General features: G+C 48.8%; 1 protein-coding gene across 7 annotated transcripts; it reads left to right on the top strand.

Annotated features, from left to right (window-relative positions):
- The first annotated feature begins 929 nt into the window (after window positions 1-929).
- On the top strand, window positions 930-18,390 carry RBM23 (RNA binding motif protein 23). 7 transcript variants are annotated; one of them, XM_078378324.1, is made up of 17 exons: window positions 1,307-1,405; window positions 3,882-3,953; window positions 6,269-6,398; window positions 6,515-6,595; window positions 8,907-8,954; window positions 9,098-9,168; window positions 9,262-9,312; window positions 10,359-10,535; window positions 11,165-11,218; window positions 11,339-11,456; window positions 12,769-12,921; window positions 13,384-13,521; window positions 13,645-13,710; window positions 13,829-14,039; window positions 15,857-15,958; window positions 16,745-16,829; window positions 17,491-18,390. In XM_078378324.1, the coding sequence occupies exons 3-17, from the start codon at window positions 6,363-6,365 to the stop codon at window positions 17,492-17,494; spliced, it is 1,395 nt and encodes a 464-aa protein (XP_078234450.1). In that variant the 5' UTR covers window positions 1,307-1,405; window positions 3,882-3,953; window positions 6,269-6,362; the 3' UTR covers window positions 17,495-18,390. The 7 variants fall into 7 exon arrangements, with proteins under 7 accessions (XP_072833128.1, XP_020665392.2, XP_020665398.2 ...); XM_072977027.2 differs by lacking the exons at window positions 1,307-1,405; window positions 3,882-3,953 and adding an exon at window positions 930-1,085 and having other exon boundaries at window positions 15,860-15,958; XM_020809733.3 differs by lacking the exons at window positions 1,307-1,405; window positions 3,882-3,953 and adding an exon at window positions 930-1,085.
- The last annotated feature ends 2,255 nt before the right edge of the window (window positions 18,391-20,645 follow it).

The following is a 20,645-nucleotide window of genomic DNA, read 5'->3' as shown; positions in this document are numbered from 1 at the left end:
TGGCAGCCATTTTGGGGCCTGGGAGGCCCCTATGCCAGCAGAAGCGAGATTAAAATATAAATATGTTTAAGGTGCCACTGCGTTATTGTCTTCTTTATGCTTTTATTTTGTTTTTTCTTTTGGAACTGAGGAACGTGATCCTTTGGGGCCATGGTGGCTGGGGTATTTTTTCTGGGAGGAAGCTCTGGTAAAGGGCCAGTCAGCTGGGCTATAAACCACCATGTGTATTTGGGGAATGCACACGGTGTGTTCCCAAACGTGTATTTGGGGAAAGGTGACTTGGTCGTTGTTGCCACTTCAATCAAGGCCCCAAAAGGGGGAACAGTCTTTGTTGCCGTGGCAACTGCCCAACACACTTTCAAGAACTTAGTGCCCTTCGACCTCCTGGCTGGAGAGAGAGAAACAAGAGGTCTCTCCATCGCCACAACAACAGCACGGCCAATCACAGCTCGGTTTACACTCCGGGCGGCCGTCCAATCAGGGCAGGCGAGTTGAAAGTACAGTAAGTGGTTGCTCGGGGTTCTTTGTTCCGGCCCTCAAGAATGTTAGCCAGTGGGAGGTGAACAATACCACCTTTATTTTTTTCCCGTCGTTCCATCCAATCAGAGCCTACCGGCAGCGTCTCGACGAATCAGTTGTAAAGAAGTCCCGCCTTTGGCCCACCTTCGGCCTACACCAACTGGCTCATCCTCGGCGAGGCGAGGTAAAGAACAAAGCGTCTCTCATTGACAATCTATTGTCAAATGAGCGTCGACGTCGGCGATGGAAATCCCGCCTTCTTGCCGCAGCAGGTCCAATCGCTGCTCGACTTTCCCGGCCCTCCGCCCCCCCCGCCGGTGCCTTTCTTCCTCCTCCGTTAGCCAATCAGTGGCCTAAAGGCCCGCGCGCGTGCGCTCTGCGGCCCTCGCCAGGGGAAGGAGAAGGGAGGGGGGAAGGAGAAGGGAGGGAGGAAGAGTTGGCCGCCATCTTAGCGTCGCTGCTGTGGCCGCCGCTGCCGCTGCCGCCTCGGAGGAGAGAACGGGAGCCTCGGAGCCGACCAGGGCTGAAAAGACTGCCGGGGTCTAACGGCCAAAAGGGAGGGGGAGGTGGGTGAGTGATATCTGAGGGGAGGGAAAGGGGTGCCGAGCCGCAAAACCGGCAGAGCCCGTGACGTCACCGCCGCGGCCGTGACGTCAGCGGGAGGGGTTCGTGGAGCTTTCGCGTCCCAAAAAGTTGAGGGGGGGGGAAAGAGGGACAGGGCCGCAGGCGAGCCAGGAAAGGGGGCGGGGTTTGCGGTAGAGGGGGCGTGGCCTTCCCCATTGCCTGCTCTTTTTGGACGGGAGGGGAGGGTCCCCCTTTTTCCTGGGGGGTGTTGTGGGGTTTGGGGGAGGAATAAAGGCCGAGAAACACGAGGGGTCGAGCCCAGGTAGGCGTTTTCCGTGTGATTTGAGGGAAAGGGGGGGTCAAGGAGAGGCCTAGTGAGTCTCAAGGCACGTCACAAGATGGTGCCTGGAGGTTGGAGTCGGGGCGCTGCTGATCATGGCGGGGGGGGATGTGTGCCACTTCCCACCCCACCTCTGGCCGCCTCTTCCTCCCTCCCTTTCCTCCTTAGGAGGACACTTGCAACCTCCAAGAAATAAAAGCGCAAAGCTGGCTAGGAAGGCTGGAATCGGTGGGGAGGGGGCTTGTGGGGCTAACCCCCCCTCCGCCCAATACAGGAATCCATCCATCTGTCAGTAACTTGGGGGCCGTTGCTGAGGGAATGGAGTCGGCCGGTTTCTAAAGGCCAGGAGTGTGGGAGGCCATGGACACAAAATGGCACCCTGTTGAACTTCTTCATCTTCCCAATATTGCTGCTTTCCTCAAAAAAGAAAGAAAGAAAGAAAATGAGCCTGTCTTATGTGCTTATGGGACAATTATGACTCCCAAGGTGCAAGAAAAAGGAGCCCTTCTTGTGTGACTCAAGCCCAGAAAGCATAGATGGGAATTCCCTTTCTTTTTCTTTCTTTTGGCACCTCCATATAACTCAAAGAGTTGTCAAACCCCCCAATCTTTCCACTGTGTCTTTCTTTTTCTTCTAGAGGAGATCCAGAAGTTTAACCTGTATTAGAGAATTTGTGGGAAGACTCAGTATTAGCAGGTTGTTTGGAAGCGGGGCCCAGTTTCGGAAGAAACCAGGGAATGTGGTGGAATTCTTAAGAGAAAGCTACATAAGGACATATGGGTTCTCTTTAGGCTTGGATGGGTGGGAAGGCAGGAAGCCTGTAGGCTGTATTAAGAAAAGCCAAGGGATTATCTGGTTAGCCTTCTAACAAACTGTGTTCTTGAGATGAGTGGAACTACAGAGCCCATCATGTCTAGCAGAGGCTAAGGAAACCATGATGGAAAATACTGTCCCCCACACTTTTAGAGTGGTCGTTTGACCAGATAGGCGGGATATAAAGTAAATAAATAAATACTAGGGTGATGGCTGATTTGCAGTGGCATGTATTTTTGACCTTCCTGATCACAGTCTTGTAAACAAATGAGGAAGTTGAAATAATGTGTTTGTTTCCTTATTAAGGAGGCTATCACAATGCCTTTCAGATGAATTTGAGAGAGTAGGAGTAGATTGTTCAGAATGTAGATTCCCAACCTGCCTGTTGGCCTTGGTTGCTGGGGTGTCTGGGAGTTTAACTAGGAGCAGAGTTTGAGATTGAGTGCTGGTGTTTTCGTGTGAACTAGGAGTATGAGTTTCCTGCCTCTTTTCAGGCTGCAGGCTGCTTTGAGGACAGGCAGAGGTATGTATTTGAATAAATAAGACAGGGTAATTGAGGTCACAATTACATGAATTGGGGGTCAGTTGATTTGATGAAGGAGGGAATGAGTTCTACAGTGGTGTGGTGCTCCTCTTGAAGGCTTGCCAAAAGCTATATGAGGTTAATAATTTTGATATATGACTGTTTGGACTGATGCTTTGTTTTAGCAGTGTAGAACTCATCATGGCTATGTTCAGTGGTTTGACTCCAGCACACGTTGGCCCAGCCTGTGTGGCTAATGGTAAGGGGTGTTAGGAGGAGTTGCTTGCCAGCTACATCTGGAGAGTCATTCATGCTTCACAGAGTGTGAAGACTGGCAAATATGTCAAATCCATGGGAGTTCCTTACTAGCGTTGGTTGGGCCCAGTGTTCTAATTATGTACAGTGCTAGTTTTCTTTGGTGCCGCCTTACAGGAATGTAGTAGCTTCTGTAATTGTTTCCTGGAGACTAGCGCTTGGGAATTTGAGATTGTCCATCTGTGAAATAGTCCCAAAAGTGTGTCATCCGAGTAGCTGAAAGAACAATCCCTCAGTATTTAGGAAAAATCAGATGCTTAAATGCAACAGGGCGAAACTCTTGTTCCATAAGAATTCACTGAAATTGGGTATTTCAAAAGTCTTCCTGTACTGCTCCAAACCTGCATTGAATCTGTATGATCTCTTTGGAATTTTCTCTAGTTTTCCAGAATCCTGTTTTGTTTAAGCAGGGAAAAACCAAAAAACAGGGTCCTGCTCTTAGCTGTTGGGCCTGGGAACTTGTGTTTCGGAACCCATTGGGGTTTATGGAGAGCTTTTAGTAAGCCCTACCTGGCTTGTCAGGACACTTCTGGAGCCCTTTTATAGCTTCTGATTCTTCAGCAGGCCTTGTGTCATTTTAAATCTGATTTTTCCTGAAAAAAATATTTAGGAACTTGTCAAGATGAATAAATTGGTTGAGTTGCATTCTCCAGTTTACAACGCATTCAGTTGTGGATGCTCCCATCTTCATGCTTGAAGAAATCCCTGGAAGGTGGGAAGTGGCAGCTTACTGTCATTTCCTTTTGTGTACCAAGAAATGTTCAATTCTACAACACTTCTTGGCTTGTTTTCCTGTTGGTGGCACAGAGCCCAAGAAACTCCTGCCCCAGTGTGTAGCATGTAAGGATGTCTGGGGGCGAATTTCATAATTGCTTGAAGGTGAGGATTACAGTCTTGAGGTATCTTTTAAAGAAATGTGGGAGTTAATACTTAAACAGCTGTATAGAGGTTTCCTTCCCGTATGTACACTTGGGAATTCCAATGTAAACATACTCGTCTCTGATGTGTTGACATTGGCCATCTACCCATGTTTACGAGAGTATGTAAATGATGTTATATATCTGCAAAATAAGCAATTAAAAGAAACAGTGCCCTCGTTAGTGGTTGCCTGGTCCTATTATGATGCTGTCTTGGGGGCACTATGGAACAGCAAAGCACTTGCTTCTCAACTGGGGATATGTAGAATTTCATCCACTGAAACTGCTCTGCTGTGAATGTGGAAAAAAGGAAATAAATATACCTGACCTTTTTACTACATTGGTGCCTCGCTTAGCGATCACTCCGTTTAGCGAAGAAATTGCTTAGCGACGCATTTTTTTGTGCTCGCAAAAGCGATCGCTTTGCGATGTTCTCTATGGGGTATTTTCGCTTTGCGATGATCGCAGGGAAGCGATCATTGCAAAGCCCCCGTTTTCGCACAGCTGATCGGCGGTTTCAAATTGGCCGCCGGGAAAAAAACATGGCCGCCCGCTGTGTTTAGGGACGGATTCCTTGCTTTAGAGGCACCGAAAATGGCAGTGCTATGGAGGATCTTCGCTCAGCGACGGGTTTTAAGCCCATAGGAATGCATTGAAGGGGTTTCAGTGTGTTTCTATGGGCTTTTTAATATCGCATAGCGACGTTTTCGTTCTGCAGTGATTTTTGCGGAACGAATTAACGTCGCTAATCTAGGCACCACTGTCATTATTTATTTATTTTTATTATATGCCATAATGGCGTCTTCCCTGGGTGGGTGGGTGTCGGTTCTGGTCCTTCCCGTGCCAGTGCAGGATTAGGGCCCTAGTTGATGGATACTTGCAATTAAGCATATATGAGGCCAAAGGCAGGATAAACATGGACTCCCGAATTTCCCACACACCCACTATTCTTCCCAGAATTCACAGTAATTTCCTCAACCAGAATTCTGGTAGTTGTAGTCAAGACATACAAGTTCTCAGAGGACTTTTGGTATACACACATGTACGTTAGCTTGAAGAAGGAAATGTGAAGAAATGACTAAGCATCATGGAAAGTGCAAGGGAATAGGGGACTTTTTTTTTGAGAGGCACTCTTAACAGAGCTTAATGAGAAAGGGACTACCAGTCTGCTCATCCTTTGCAGCTCCTGCCCATTTCTTCTCCTTTAGGTTAATGACAGTTGTTCCAGAGAGGTTGTACAGGTGTTTGTACAGAATTTTTTCTGAGAATTGGATTTATTGGTTACAGCTACCAGAACTCTGACGGGAGGAATTCCCAGCGAATTGTGGGGGGGGGGGGGAGGAATACCACTATGTTCAGGGTAGAGTCCGAAGCTGTAGTTGTAGTCGGTGACAGGAATCTGTTTTAACTTAAAATTGGACATTGACCGGGAAGTTTCAACAAAGCATAGTCTGTTTTGCTGAAGATTTCCAGCTCTACTGTATGAATTTGTTGGAACGTTTCCCCGGATGTAGGTGCATTATCAAGTGGCCTCCCTAAGCTGCCACTCTGTGCAGTGACAGAAATAAATGCAGGTGTGTTCAGAAGAGAGCTAGAGAGAGTTGGGGTGTCAATGCAAAGCCTGAGAAAAGTTTTCATACCAAAAAGGTGGAGCTTGCCTTTCAAATACTGTACTGTATTAACGGGCATCACCGTTTTCCTGTATTCTTTCTCTCCCCACCAAATGTTCTTTGCCTTCCTTTCCTGATTTGTTGACTGAAAAACTAGAACAGAATGGCTCTGTCCTTCTCAGACCCCCTTCCCTCCACCTCTTTCCGAAGCATACTACAGCCAGTATTTTTGAAAACATATCCAAGAGGCATATCTTAATCCAGTAGGAGACAGAGTGATGCCTTCATTCTGGACTCCCTCAGGAGTGTTTTAGCATGTGAGACCTGTAGAGAGCATTATGTGGTTTCTGCGAGTAAAGGGATTGTTTGCGTAAGGAAGTTTTTTTTCCCCTAGGCAACAAAAAGACTAGGAAGGGTTGCTGTCGGGGCCCTGTTTTGGTGGGAATCCTAGCAGGCCATTTGGAAAGGTGTGCCATGCGTGTCTCTCGATATTCCAGAATCCCAGAGGTTACTGGTGGGGGTGTTCAGTTGGGTTTCCAGATCAGTGGGATCGTTCTAGAACAGGAGACTCTTCTGGGATTTAGAACACACTGTATCCCAGCAACATTAATCCTTGTGCCTCCAGCCGAGCCCGCTTCTCAGTTTCGTTCATGCTTCTCTTCTTCAGGCTGTGATCAACTTCTTTGCCCGCTAGAAGCCCTTCTCTATTAGCAGCTCCTGTGTCTCGGGGTGGAGGGGAGCCCACCCCATTTGGGCCAGCCATGGATCCGGCGTTCCCCAATCCATCCCAGGACCCAGTGAGTATCCACTCTCCTCCCCTTCTCTTGGGTTTTGGGGAAGGCAGCATCGTGGGGTGGGGGGTTTCAAGTGGCGAATTGTATTTTCATTTTCTCCCCTTCTATTCCATCCGCAGAGCCAAGAAGACGGCATGGCGGCAGATGACTTTGACATTGTGATTGAGGCCATGCTGGAAGCCCCATACAAGAAAGAAGAGGTGAGGATCCCGGAATCTTTGCCGTTCAGATCTGAGGAAAGGGTGTCTGCCATGCCCTCAGGAGTATTTTACAGAAAACCTTGAAAATCACATTTATTTTATTTGAAAAAAGAAAGATTTCTTATATAGGAAGAACATGTCAAGGGTTGGAATACTATGTTTTCCCCTTGTATAAGATGCCCCCATGTATAAGACGCTCCCCACTTTTCTAATCTAAAATTGAGAAATCTAAGTGGGACTTAGTAAGTGTAGGGGGAAAGGGATCAAAGCGCTGCAGGATTGCTTCGATCCCTGCTTTCCCCTCCACTTGTTTTTGTTCTCTCCTCAGCTCACTTCCGTGTATAAGATGACCCTCAATTTTTACTCTAAAGATTTTAGACAAAAATATAGTTTTATACATGGGAAAATATGGGAGTTTGGGAGCGTACGTCACGCAGGAAGAGCACTGTCTGTTTCTTTCTGTAGTTCCAGATTCCTGTCACCCGCTTCCTAGAATATATACATCTTTTTTGTGTGTCAAAGGCCACCTCTCACATTTCTATAAGAGAAAATCCAGACTTTGCAGCAGTATAAAATAAGATTTATGCATGTGCCTCTGTAGTGTGACATGGTTGTCTATGTTTTAAACAGAAAACATTTTTGAAAATTCTGCTGATTCATACGAGTGCTGTGTTTGTGTATGTGTGTGTGAGAGAGGTTAAAGAAACAGTTTATGGCATTGGGAGCATTGAAGGATTTTTCCAGCCTTAGTTGTGGTGCAGATCTAAAAAGCAGGTATACAAACAAAAGGGAACGATTAGTCCTGATCCAAAAGCAAGATTAACAAGGTAAAAATGCAATAATAGCCATACAAATAGAAAACAGGTTTAATAAAGCGAATATAGCTAGCTGTTAAAAACAAAGCATGAAAATTATCATTATAAAAATAATTTAATCAAAATACATGAAAAGTACTTAGGCAGCACTTAACTGTCCAGGTAGAAAGTCGCAGTATTAACTGTAAAGCATCATGTGTGTGTGTTGTGTGGGACCGTCAGATCACCTCCAAAACCATGAAAATGCCAGAGATTGCATTCATCAAGTGATTAACAATAGTGATGCCAAGCATGTTTCTGTACTATATTATTTATTTATTTAATTTATATGCCGCCCACACTACCCAAAGGTCTCTGGGCGGCTTACAACACTTAAAATACAATAAAAATTCAGAACAATTAAAATACAATTAAAATATATATAAAAATTATAGTAAATTATAGCCATACTGCTGATGCTTCTTTTATGTGATTTATGAATGTAATGTTTGGTGTTTTTATGGTTTTAGAGGTAGACTAATTTTCTTTGTATATGAGTCTTCATAGACTAGGACTTTGTTACCTCGGCACGGAGTCCAAAATCCTGTTGTTTAGTGTAGTAAATTGCACTAGAATATGAGGGTTTGGTGAGTCAATCCCTTTTTTACATGTTCCACTGATTCAAATAAGCTTCCTTTCACTGTGACTAGTCAGAGTTAGGTTGACTTGAATAAATGAAACTTACAGAGCAGTTGACTTACCAGATATTGGTTGATTCAATAGGCCTACTGTAGTGTGGTTTATTACACTAAGCAACAGGATTTTGGCCCATTAGTGCTTAGCGCACTTGGTGTCTTTTGATTTCAATCTGTTCGTAACTAGAGCTTTTGCACTTTCCTTTGAGCAGTTACGTTTTTGTTTTGCAAAATCAATTGTTCTTTTTGATTATACTGATGTTCTCCATTGTTTACAAGCCTTAAAAAAGCTGACGTATTGCTAAGTCTAGGAGCAATAACTTCTTGCCAGAATCAGTTTTGAAAGTATCAGATTTAAAAACCTAAATTTGACATTTTGGTGGGATGCTCTTCAAAAGGCTGGCTTCTCATGAAGGAGCCCAGGTGCCCCCGTGACCATCTGGAGAGAGGGCGGTTTGCACAGAAGGATGGTATGAACCTTTGTGTTCAAGTTTGCTGGATGACTTCAGTGCTTATTCCTTGCTTTTGTGTCATCTAGAAGAGAAAAAAATGAGATTTTATTTTTTTAAATGGCATCTTTGCTTTTAAGAAAGCCTTGTAATGTCGGCATTGAGCTTTAGCGTTTTTCTTCCCAGAGCTCAGTCTTCATGACTGTCCATTCAGTCATTCTCCTGGTTTTTCCCAATCCAGTGTTCTAAGAAACGTGTTGTGAGTTTTTCCTTGGTGTTAAATTAGTTTGAGCAGCGGTGTTCGGAGGGGCAAAGTATGTTTGTTCCCCCTCTCCCTGTGTGTCTCAGTGACCCCTTTCTGTGTTTGCTCCAGGCCCAGCCAGGACCCTCGAAGCCACCCGCCGATCCCCCCACAGCACAGGTAAGGTATGAAAGCGGTCGGGAGTGGCAGGGGCAAGGAGGAGAAGGGAGCTGGGCATCAGGAGGCGAGAGGGAGGCCGGGGGTGGGGGGGGGGTGATGCAGCCGTTCCTATTGACCCTCCCTTTCCCTCCCTTCTGTCTCAGCCACCTCAGGAGGAGCAAGGAAAGGAAGCAAAGAAAGAGACTGCCCCCAGCAGCAGCGGGGAAAGCAGCAGGTGAGTTGGGGGGGGCTTCTTTTGGCACCCCCTTCTTCCCTTCTCCCCTCCCCTCCCCTGCGCATCTCTCACCTCTCTCCTCATTGACTGCAGCAAAAAGAAGAGGAGCAAAAGTCGTAGCAGGAGCCGTGACCACAGACACAGGTAGGGGTGGGCATGGGTGAGGAAAGGGCAAAGGCAGGACAAGGTCAGGGTTCCTCATTTTTCCTCCCTTTCCTGTTGAATTATGGGAGTGGTAGCCCAATCACACCTGAATGGGAACCGGTCCATGAATGCTTCTTTTGAACTTTGAATAAACATAAGGTTTTTTTAAAGCAAAGCATGCTGCTCATATATACCGCCCCATAGCACTTAAAGCAATCTCTGGGCAGTCTACAAGTTAATTAAAGCAGGCTGCACATTGCCCCCCCCCCCCAGCAAGTTGAGTACTCGTTTTACCAACCTCCAAAGGATGAAAGGCTGAGTCAACCTTGAGCTGGCTACCTGGGATTGAAGCCCGGGTTGTGAGCACAGTTTTGGCCGCAGGGCAGGAGTTTAACCACTGCTCCAGGAGGCGCCTTCTGTTTAAAATACAGAGAACAAGCGATGGACCAGTTGCTGGTCATGGTTGCTCTTCCGCATATGTGGGCGAACTGCTTTCTGTGGTTCCTCTCTGTTTTTCATCCTCTTTGGCAGGTGGGGTTGATAACTGCCGGCATTTTTTAATTTTGTGCTGTGCAGCTTCATGGTGGGCAACCTCTGGTGGTCCAGGGGTGACAAGACCCCCTACCTCTGGGCCTCAAAAGGACAGCTCTACCCTCTCTAGTAACAAATATACAATGATGTGCCATCAGGTCAGTTCTGACGTATAGCAACCCTTTTCGGGGTTTTCTGGGGGCACCCTGGGAGTGTGATCTTTATTAACTTCCTTATTTTGAGAAATGAGAAAATAGCTCTTGTTGTTGAGGGCAGAATTGCTGAGGTATCCTCTCACATGGGAGAACACTTGAGGAACACCAAAGGGATTTCTGAGCCATTAAAAAAAATCTGGTGGTGTTGGAGGCTCCCCCCCAAGAGGTGTTAGCTGCTTTCCTGCAGCCCCATGTTGCCCGTCCTGGTGCAGCGAGGGAAGGTGCAGCGAGGGAAGTGGTTCAGAGAGGGGCAGGAGGGCAGACCGCCATCTCCTCCCACGGCCTCTCCATCCCTTCCAGCCGCAGTCGGGACCGGGACCGCCATCGCCGGCGCAGCCGGGACCGCCGCAGTCGCCATCGGAGCCGCAGCCGCCATCGGAGCCGCAGCCGGGACCGGAGACGAGGAGGCAGCAGGTCCCGCAGCAGAGAGCGCCGGCGGGAGGAAAGAATGCGGTACCGCAGCCCCCCTCCTCCTGGGTAAGAGGCACGGTGCTCTTGGGAGGGAGAACGGTGAAAATCTTTACACAGGAGTTCAGGTCCTGGCGATTGGCCAGTTACATTGCAGTTATCGTCTCCTCCTGAAAAACGTTCTCAAAGTCTCCCGAATTCCTTAGGGCAGAGGTGCATAACCCCCGGTCTGTGGCCCAGTGCCGGTCCGTGGCCTGAGCCGGACTGGGCTGCCGAGACAGACCTCCTCCCCCGCACGCGCTAACCCCCGCACAGCCCGTTTGTGGCTGTGCACACGCTCCAGCACACCCGTGTGAGCACCATGCTGCCGTTTGCACATGCGCCTGTGCAAGCACATGTGCACAAGCGCGGGTGTTGTCCTGCCTTCCCCAGCCAGTCCACGGACCAAAAACGGTTGGGGACCGCTGCGTTAGGAAGTCCTAGCAACAAATGCCCGGGTCCTAGTTAATAATGAACTTGGCTTTCAAAAGACCTACCTTCATACCCCAGCAACAACAGTAAGTTATACTTACTGCCTCTGTTCTCAGGGAATGGGCTTCGGGGCTATCCTTTCCTAGGATTTGTCATCCCTTCATCTGTTTGTAGTGCCAGAGATTAAATAGGTTGTTTTGCCCCGTTTCCTGCTCCCCTGTCTGCAGGCGGCGATTCGGACACAGCAAGAGTCCCCTTTACCGAGAGAAGAGTCCCCTCCGGTGAGTGTCGTGATTGAGGTCGGGCTGTTTGGGCAAAGGGGCCTGTGAGTTGCTCCGTGCATTTTTTTTCCCTGATGGAAGGTTTTCCTGGTCCTGAGCAACGTTCATGGTCTCTTACAGGGAACCTTTGGGTAGCCTTAGCCCAGAGGAGCGTGATGCCCGCACGGTGTTTTGCATGCAGCTGGCCGCCCGCATTCGCCCCCGGGACCTCGAGGACTTTTTCTCTGCCGTTGGCAAGGTAAAAAGAAACGGCCCATTACCGTCTTGTTGTCGTTCTTTAAATCCGCCTTTCCTCTTTCGATGCTTCTCAAGGCGGCTCGGCAAACATCGTTCAAACCAATTTAAAACAATGCAGCGCTTGAAATCATAAATGCTAAGTAAAATGGTTTAAAAGGCCAAATTGAAAAAATGCATCTTCACACCCTTCCCAAAGGCAACAAGAGTGGGAACTGATCACAACTCCGGGGGGAGTGATTTCCACAAACTGGGACCAACACAGGAAAAAGCCCTCTCCCACCTGCCCATCAAGCAGGCCTCCACAGGTAATGGTAATTCCTTGAGGAGGGCATCTCATGAACAGTTTAGCACAATCATGATGAGCCAGGCAGTGCCTTTAGTTAAATCATCCCCATGTGCCTTCAAGTCAATTCTGACTTGCAGTGACCCTTTCAGAAGTGGTTTCCCATTCTGTTCTTCGGGGCCGGGGTTTGGGTGGGTGCCCTGGGACGACGGTGCAGCTGGCCCAAGGCCACCCAGGCTGGCTCTTCTCCCAGGAGGCCCAATGGGGGGGGGGCAATCAGACTCCCATCCTCTGGCTCTGCTGCCAGATACCTGAGCTATCCAGCCAGTTCCCTTTAGTTAGCCAGGTCTCTAATCGTTTGGGGCTTTAAGAGTTAAACCAGCACCTTGGATTGGTGCCCAAAGAGCCCCGAGCCATCCCTGCAGGTCTTTAAGTCTGGGAATAACAGGATCTCAGGACTCTGCCCTGAGATGCCAGATTTTGTACGAGACGGGGGGTCCATGCGGTGGCTCGTTAAGGGTAGTTCCGTGTAGGGTGAATTGCGTAATTGAGGCCCAGGATAATTAAGGCGGGGATGGTGGTTGCCTGGGCAGAATGATGCAGGAAGGGTCAGCGTTAGTGCGCTGGGTGGGGTTGTGCAAAAGGACACCTTGCGCCACTGTACTTGCAAAACCTTTGTGAATTTTGCTCTCCTTTCCTCCTCCTCTCAGGCTTTTGACAGGTTCAATTTCATAGCCAGGGAGTGGTCCTCCTGTGGCCCTCCAGCAGATGTTGAGCAGTTCCGGCCTGCTCCAGTCAGCAGGGTTGGGGTGATGGGAATTGTAGTGCAACAGTCTCTGAAGGGGCCACCCGTTCCCATACCTGCTTGACCCTTTCGGGCCTCCTGTTCCCATTTTGCTTTTGGGTTTTATCTGGCAGGAGATAAAGAAACGAAGAGCCTTGAGCTTTTTTTACTTGCCGAGTCCTTACAGCAGCACCCGTTCTCACGTCTGTCTCTGTGCGTGTGTGTGTGTGTTCTGCTCCTGGGCAGGTCCGTGACGTGAGGATCATCTCCGATCGGAACTCCCGGCGCTCCAAGGGCATTGCCTACGTGGAGTTCTGCGAGATCCAGTCCGTACCCTTGGCCATCGGGCTGACGGGGCAGCGCCTCCTGGGTGTCCCCATCATCGTGCAGGCGTCCCAGGTGCGAGGCGTGGTGGAAACCAGCTAAAATCCATGAATTGGGGGGGGGGTTTGTGCTGGGACATGTGGGCTTGGTCGGAAAGGGGCGTCCTTAGAGGTTGGGGGTGGTGAAGTGACAGCTCAAGGATGCTCAGAAGAAGAGGATGGTGAGAAAGTGTTTTGTGTGGAGCAGAAGAAAGCTAGAAGAGCTGCCTGTTGAATTTTGGAAAGGGGGGTTGGACACTCTTGGATGGTGTTACCTAGATTTTCTCACTGTCAGCCATTGTCGGTGAAGAGAAACCGCTTACCCATGTTTATGTGTGTGGCTCCTTTGATTTACAACGGGCTGCTTGGTCATCATAGCCACACCCTGGGAATTAATCTGTCACAAGATAAGTTGAGAAAGTCAAATTTCAAATATTCGGAGGGCTGCTTTAAGCTCTTTCTAATTCCACCCCCCATCTCTTGCGTCCCTGCTTTTTAGGCGGAGAAAAACCGGTTGGCTGCCATGGCGAACAACCTTCAGAAAGGCAGCGGGGGCCCCATGCGGCTCTACGTCGGCTCCCTCCACTGCAACATCACCAAAGAGATGCTGCGTGGGATCTTTGAGCCCTTTGGAAAGGTGGAGTGGGGGGGGGAGTCATGGCTGGGGGGGGAGGGAGAAAACAGGGACTGGGCCCCGAGGTGAAAGACGGCGCCTCCTACGGCCCATTCTCACTTCTGCATCTTTCTCTTCTGTCGGCAGATTGACAGCATCGTGCTGATGCGTGACCAGGACACCGGGCAGTCCAAGGGTTATGGCTTCATCACTGTATGTAATTGGTCTTCCCCCTTTCAAGTGGGTGGGCAGGGAGGGAGGGAGGGAGGCAGGGGAATCCCTTAATGCTTCCCTCGGAGGACCCAGCTTTGAGAGTTTACCCGTCCCTCAGTTTGCAGAAGCCGAGTGTGCCCGCCGTGCCCTGGAGCAGCTGAATGGTTTCGAGTTGGCCGGCCGACCCATGCGGGTGGGGCAGGTCACCGAACGCCTGGATGGCACCACGGACATCACGTTCCCCGACGGTGCTGACGAGCCGGACCGGTCAGCCCTGAATCTGGGCACCACTGGCTCCCAGCTGCAGCTTATGGCCAAACTGGCAGAAGGTAAGCGTCCTAGCTGAGATGGAGCCAAAGGAAAGGTATTCTCTGGAAAAGAAACCCTCGGCAGAAACTGAATTATCCCTTCCATTTGTTTTGTCTTAGTTTTTAACTTTGCCACTCCCAAAGGGAGGCCAGTAAGGTTTTTGAGAAAAGGATGCCTTTGAAACAGGTAGAAAACGGAAGGTAAAGGTACCTGCACGTAGTAGTGAAAAGCCTTGCAGTATTTTCTAGGGTGTTGGTTTGGCTGGAAACAGCGTAACGGAAGGGGAAGCACTGCTCCGAGTTTAGAGATGGGCTCGAACTTTGAAGTTTGTGCCTATCTCTACTCCTCGTCATTGCTTCTCTTGCCGATTGCTGGTGATCAGATCTGCAGTGACAGCCCATCTGTAGATTTTGGTTCTCAAGGCATTCACTGAGCAAAGACAGCCTCTCATATATTCCCCATCCCAGCTGATTAGACCTTTGGCTTTCAAAGGAGATGGGAAAGCATGACCATAAGCAGAGTGAGCGATGCTGAGAAAAACAGGTACATTCCCCCTCCCCCAGAAGGAGACTTTTGGGCTAGTTACAGCTTCCTCTTGCAAAGGGTATCAAAAGAGTACAGATACAGTAGGAGTCCTCCCTCCCCCATTCACAGATTCAGTGATCCACTGCCTGCGAATATTAAATTAAAAAACCCAGAAATAAGTATTTCCATTGCCTATTGACCAGAACTGGGCACTAGTGGGAGCCAGAGACCATGCAATGTAGAGGATTCAATACTTCCTGGTTTTTCCTCTTGGTATTTCTGTATTAAAAACCCTTTTGTGTACTTCAGTTTTATTTCTTACAAAGTGATGAGTTAGCAAGGAAGGAGAAAGAACATGATGCAACTCTCCCCCCCCCCTTGCTTTCACAGCTACTGAGGAAAGGGTGCCCTTGAACCACTTTGAATGGCTCCCCGCCCCTTCTCACCTGTCTCTCTCTCACTGGAGGGAGCCCAGCTTTTTGTGTACCTGCTGCCATAAGCAAGCTTCAGTCTCATTGTCTGCATTATAAGATTGTGAGGGTTCAATTAGGTAGAGGAGATCATTCTCCCTGGATCTTCCTGGTGGGCTGGCAAAGAAATTCGAATGCCTTTTGAGAATGAAAGGGAAAGACGATCTGGAAATTATGGTAGTGAATTTTAACAGGGTAAGGGGGTAGGAGTGAAAAAAATCCTCTTAATGCTATTATCTACACAGCAGCTTAATTATTTTTTTTTTGCTTTAGTCATGCTACACGAGAGATCCTATTAAATTACAAGCCGCTTCAGAGAAAGCATCAAATGCCGTTGTGTTTAGCTTTCCGCCCTGGAGGGTGCCTTGAAGGTGATTTAGCTATTTGGAGGCACAGTAAATAAAGTTCTTTCTTTGCCTCTGGTGCCCCTCCTTTGCTGGATGTGTTTGATTACCATTTTTCCCCGAAAATAAGACAGGGTCTTATATTAATTTTTGCTCCAAAAAAACACATTAGGGCTTATTTTCAGGAGATGGGTTTTTTTCATGTACAACCATCTACATTTATTCAAAGACAGCCATGTCATCATCTTCTGGGGCTTCACTTACCTGGAGCTTATTTTTAGGGTAGGGCTTATATTTCAAGCATCGTAAAAATCATACTAGGGCTTATTTTCAGGGAAACGGTAATATTACAAAATGTTCTCAGACGTGGCCTAGGGTTATTCCCGTAACTGAGCAGGTCTCCAGCCAGGAGCTGTTAGATAAACTGTTAGATTCTTGTGCGGGCACCATTTCGGTGAAACATCCGAGCCTGAGGTGTTGCATTTCTCCCCACTCCAGCAGGTTCTGCGATTCCTCTCTCGACTACAGCAGCAGCTCAGGCTGCTTTGCAGCTCAACGGAGCAATACCCCTGGGGGCGCTGAACCCGGCTGCCCTGACAGGTGAGGCTGGGGGGGGCCCTTGGGGAAGGGGCTTCTTGGCAGGGATGGCGAAGGGACCTGGAAGGGCACATGGTTATGTTTACACAATGTGGTTTTGGCATGAAAATCGTTCCTTGGTGCTTGCATCTTGCAGTAACGGGACCGCTTCCGAATTATGTCCAGAGGTGAATCAGGGAACACGCAGGACTCTTCATGACACTCATCTCAGATGTTACCCTGTCTAGCCCACTGCTGCCTGACCTACTGAGAATTGACTGGCGCAGCTTTCTGCGGTCTTCAGGAAATGCCTCTTTCAGCTTTGCTGCTTGAGAGCATCCTTTTAACTGGGGGGGAGGTGGTGGAGTACCATGGACTGAGCACAGGCTGTTGCCCCAGTGGCGTTTGTGTTTTGCTGCTGTACTGCAGGTCAGAATCGATTCAGCCTGTCTGCTGGGTAGCCCGTAAAGCCCTTTCTGTAGCCCAGGCAGCATGGGGTGCAGTTCCTTTCTTTTCGACATTATTGTTTTCTTGCTGATAGTAGAGACAGGGAAACAGCAGCCACATTGTAGATCACAATCTCTGAATCTCAGCTGGAAGGGCCATTTAATCGCCCCCATTTCTGTCTGCTGAGCTGTTGTTAGAAGCAGAGCCTATGTATATTTAGTTCCCTGCGTGCCTCCTAAGACTGGAAAGGCTGCACCTCTGTCTAGTCTGTCCAGGTGGTTGTGTAGTTCTCCAGGGTGGCCCTTTGAGTTCAGATCACGTCCTGAAAAGGTGTTAACGCTTCTCTGTGCTTTGTTTCTCTAGCTCTCAGCCCAGCACTGAACCTGGCTTCACAGACGTTGGCTTCTCAGTGCTTCCAGCTCACGGGCCTCTTCACCCCCCAAACAATGTGAGTGCCTGAATCGCAGAGACTTGGTGAAGGAAGGAAGCGCCGTGTGCTCTTGACGCCGGAAGAATCTCGTTATGCATGGTTTTATTTCCCCACTAAAGACTTGAAATGAGATTTGACGTGTGCTTTTTTTTTTTTTTAACATCGGTGTGTGAAAGTAGGACTCCCAACCCCAGATCCGAGCCCGGCCGTCTCCCCGTTTCCTAAACTGCATCACCCACCCACGCCTTTCCTGCCTTATCCCACTCAGATTTCTGTGAGTCTTTGCACATCCAAGCCTGCTGCCCTCACAGATGCCAAGTTCTCCATGTGTGTTCTGTTGCTGCCAGTTCCCCTGCACAGCTTTACTTTCTGTTATGTAAGGTGTTTTGTGTGTGTGTGTGTGAGATCCAGATTTTCAGACTTTTTCATATTTTGAGAGAAAAGCGAAGGCGAGAAGAAAATGCGGGCAAAAAATGCAGCTTTGTACACGATGAAGGATGTCCGCTTATTTTGAAACACCAGCCGAAACAGCTGCTGAAGGTTGTTGCTAGTGTATTGTGTTTGTGACGCTGTGAGAGTCTGTGTGTGTGGAAGGTGTGCAGCCCAGGAACCTTAATGGTGAATGGAGGCCAGTCTTGCTGTCCTCCGTTAACCCCTGCTCTTTCTCTGTCTATTGCAGGTAACGCCACCTGGTTTCCCCCCCTGTCCTCCCTCTCCCACGGAGCCAGGAGGGGAATGATCATCTCCACACCATCACCTCACCGCCCCCACTGGAAAGGAGGCAGGGGGGATGAACTCTGAAGGAAACCCTCCGCCTGCTTGGAGAGGGACCTTCTTTAACACGAACTGATTTTATTCTGATTTCCCTCCCACCATATACTGGGAGGAGGGGCTGTGTTCTGTCTCTTGGTTCTAGAATCATAATTGGACGGGGGGGTGTATTGAGCTTGAGAAAGACTGGGGGACCCATTTCCCCCTGAACGTGGGGTTGCAGCGTCTCTTGTCTCTCTTTTCTTTCTCTCTTTATTTTTTTCCTTCTGGCAGAGGCCACGTAGGGCCAGCATGCCGGGATGTACATTTGCCATTCCTTTGTCCCACCCTCTGCTCTCCGACGGTGTGTTGTGGGTATATTTGCTAGACAGCTTTCCGGAGTGGCTCTTGGCAGGTGCCGTATGTATGTTTTGTACATAGAAGGGAGAGCGGTGAACCAGCTTTTGGGTGGGAGGCCTGGTCCCGAGGGGATGCCCCTCCCCCTCCTCCCCAGCCGTGTTTTATTCTCTCTCCCTCTTCCCGCCCCCCAAGTCTGTAAAGAGGTTGCATACAATGTGGGAATGTCGTCCCCTGTCTCCCTCCCCTCTCCACGCCCATCCCTTTTTTTCTCAAGTCTGCATCCTCTTCTTGGTGTTCCCATTTTCTGCTGCGCCTTCCCTTGGCGTCCCTCAGATCACCTCTCCCCCCCCCTTCCATTCCTCACCGTCAAAGGTGTATTTGGGTTTTATTTCTTTTTATCTCTTTTGGGTTTTATTTTATTTTCCCCTTTTTTTGCTTATAAATGAATAATAAAAGTCACCAAATGTAATTGGGCGTCTGTCCCGGTTTTTTGTTGTTTTTTGGACCACCCAGAATGCACGTCGTAAGGGTGAGGTGGTTCTGTGCCTAGGCGGGATGGGTGCAAATCTAAAGGCTGGGGTTCTAAAGGAATAAGCAGAGTAGGCACCCCTCCCCCCCCCCCAAGGCTGTTCTTCAGCTCCTTTATTCCAGCTTAAAAATAATAATGTCTTCACCTTTTGGTGGAAGCTCCAAAGGATGGTCTTTTACCTTTTTAAAAGGTCATTATGCTCTCCAGCAGATTATTTAGGAGCCTCAGAAACCCATTTCTCAAAATTGGAAGGAGATGTCTAGCTGCTTTTAAATTTGTGGTCATCTGTGCAGTGCCTGAAGTGTTATAGGAGAAGCACATTGGCCCAGCTATAGTTGCTCACTTCACTAAACACCTAAGGAGCGAAAGGGAAGGTGTGTGTGTGTGTGTGTGTGTATGCGTGCATCCATCAGCTGAAGACGGGAGTCTGGAGAAAACAGAAAGATGTCTTTTTTGATGGCTGACTCATCCCTTCCTCCCGTCTCCTCCATTTTAAATAACGTACTTTGAAGAGAGTAAGACTGCACCATCTCTGGAAATGCCCAAGCCCATGGTGGCCCTTGGGGAAAGGTTTATAGCCAGAGCCTTACCCACAAATGTTTGAGCAACAGCGGCACATCATCCACCTGGTGGGGATGGGTGGGTGGATTGTGGCGGTAGGTGGCTTTAGGCCGTCTAAAAACTTCGTTTTTGGACTAGATTGTCTGGAAACCAACCCAGCCAGTCTGGCCGATGTTGGGAATGGCTGTCTTAATTCCAAGAACTCTTCTGGAGATAAGGCACCAAAAAGGAAAAGCCTGAAGGGATGTTTCAACTAGATGGAACACCAAAATAAACCACCGTTTCTGCATTTTAATGGAGTGGTACAACTTTGGCTGGATGGCGACGTACAAGGGAGTTGTGAAAGGAAATTTTCCCAGGCTCTAATCTAGACTCGAATTTTACACTCATTTTGTGGCACACATTAGCAAACACACACACATGTCCCGTGGTTTTGGAATTACCGATTGTCGCGGGAAATACGCACATCAGTTTCTGGATGGGAGGTCTGGTCTGAGCTGTTCAAGTCAACATCTGTGGTTAGCTTGTCTACAAGCCGGTTTCAAGCCACTGGCCATACTTAGGCCGACCTTCTTGTGTTGTCAAAATTGCCTTTTAAATTCACCCAACATCCTAAGCCGCCCTTCTGGCCACAAACCGCCCAGAAGAGGTAGGCCACCTCCATCCGCTGCTTCCTTTCTGCGGCTGGTCTCAGGCTGACCAAGTTGCCCAGCCGGTGTGCTGTGGTGGCTCAGAGAAGGCTAGCGCGTCGCCTGCCCCGGGCCACCTCGGCACCTCTTTTTATCCTTATTCGGTACTGCTTCACATGGCTGCAGACTTGCAGAAAGACAGAGCCTACGGTAGGGTTTTGAGCCGGTGCTCCCTGCAGACCCTCCAGATCGCAGAGTTGCAGCGAGTTAGCGCTCGGGGAGATGTTTCCGCTCCCAAGCAGGGGTGTGGAAGACGGCCAGATCCTGCGTGCGATTCCTTGTTAACATGCTCTTGATCGTGAAGCAGTTGCTCTGCAGGCTACGAGGGGCATGGGAGCACAGAGTGTGTCAACGCTCCAGTTCTTATATCATCCCTGTAGCAGAATCTCTTGCGTGGCTCTTCTGCACTCGCTTCCTTCCATGACGATCTTGAAACATTTAATTTCTTTTTTTTTTTTTGAAAGAGACGTGTGAGCCCCTTCAGTGCAGGGCCCCCCCACTCCTTTTGATTTTGCCACCTCTATCCGCGTGCAAGGATGCTCCACGCTGGGCCTTCTCCGGAGGTCTCGGGTGCATCAATCGCCTTAGCAAGCAAGATGGATTTTATGGACCTACTGTAAATGAAAAATCTTATCTACAATTGCAGCTTCCCATTGCAAACTCTGCCTGCTTCTTAGAACTTCTACTCCCACCGCCCCATAGCTTGGGGGGCCTCTCCCTGAGGATGCAGAGCGTGATGCCACCTCTATAAATACTCTTCCTTGTTCCTTCTTATCCAATCTCTGTTCGCTCCCCCCCCACCTGCCATATACCCCACTGAAACATCCCATCTTTACATCTCTTCCCAGAGCCCCAATTCCTGTCATCCAGGGCTCTAATGGAACTGTTTAAGTGCTCGCTTGCTCTAATAACCGATAGTGGATCACTATGGCAATGGGAAACATT

The sequence above is a fragment of the Pogona vitticeps genome, chromosome 6 (assembly GCF_051106095.1).
Source record: "Pogona vitticeps strain Pit_001003342236 chromosome 6, PviZW2.1, whole genome shotgun sequence".
Classification (NCBI taxonomy): Eukaryota; Metazoa; Chordata; class Lepidosauria; order Squamata; family Agamidae; genus Pogona; species Pogona vitticeps.
This window is presented reverse-complemented; position numbering and strand designations above follow the sequence as displayed.

Bases quoted from the DNA above. Each gene is read 5' to 3' on its own strand.
- RBM23 (XM_020809733.3), top strand. From the start codon at position 6,363: ATGGATCCGGCGTTCCCCAATCCATCCCAGGACCCA. The intron at 9,313-10,358 runs GTAGGGGTGGGC...CATCCCTTCCAG, and splicing joins AGCCGTGACCACAGACACAG to CCGCAGTCGGGACCGGGACC. The intron at 14,040-15,856 runs GTAAGCGTCCTA...TCCCCACTCCAG, and splicing joins TATGGCCAAACTGGCAGAAG to CAGGTTCTGCGATTCCTCTC.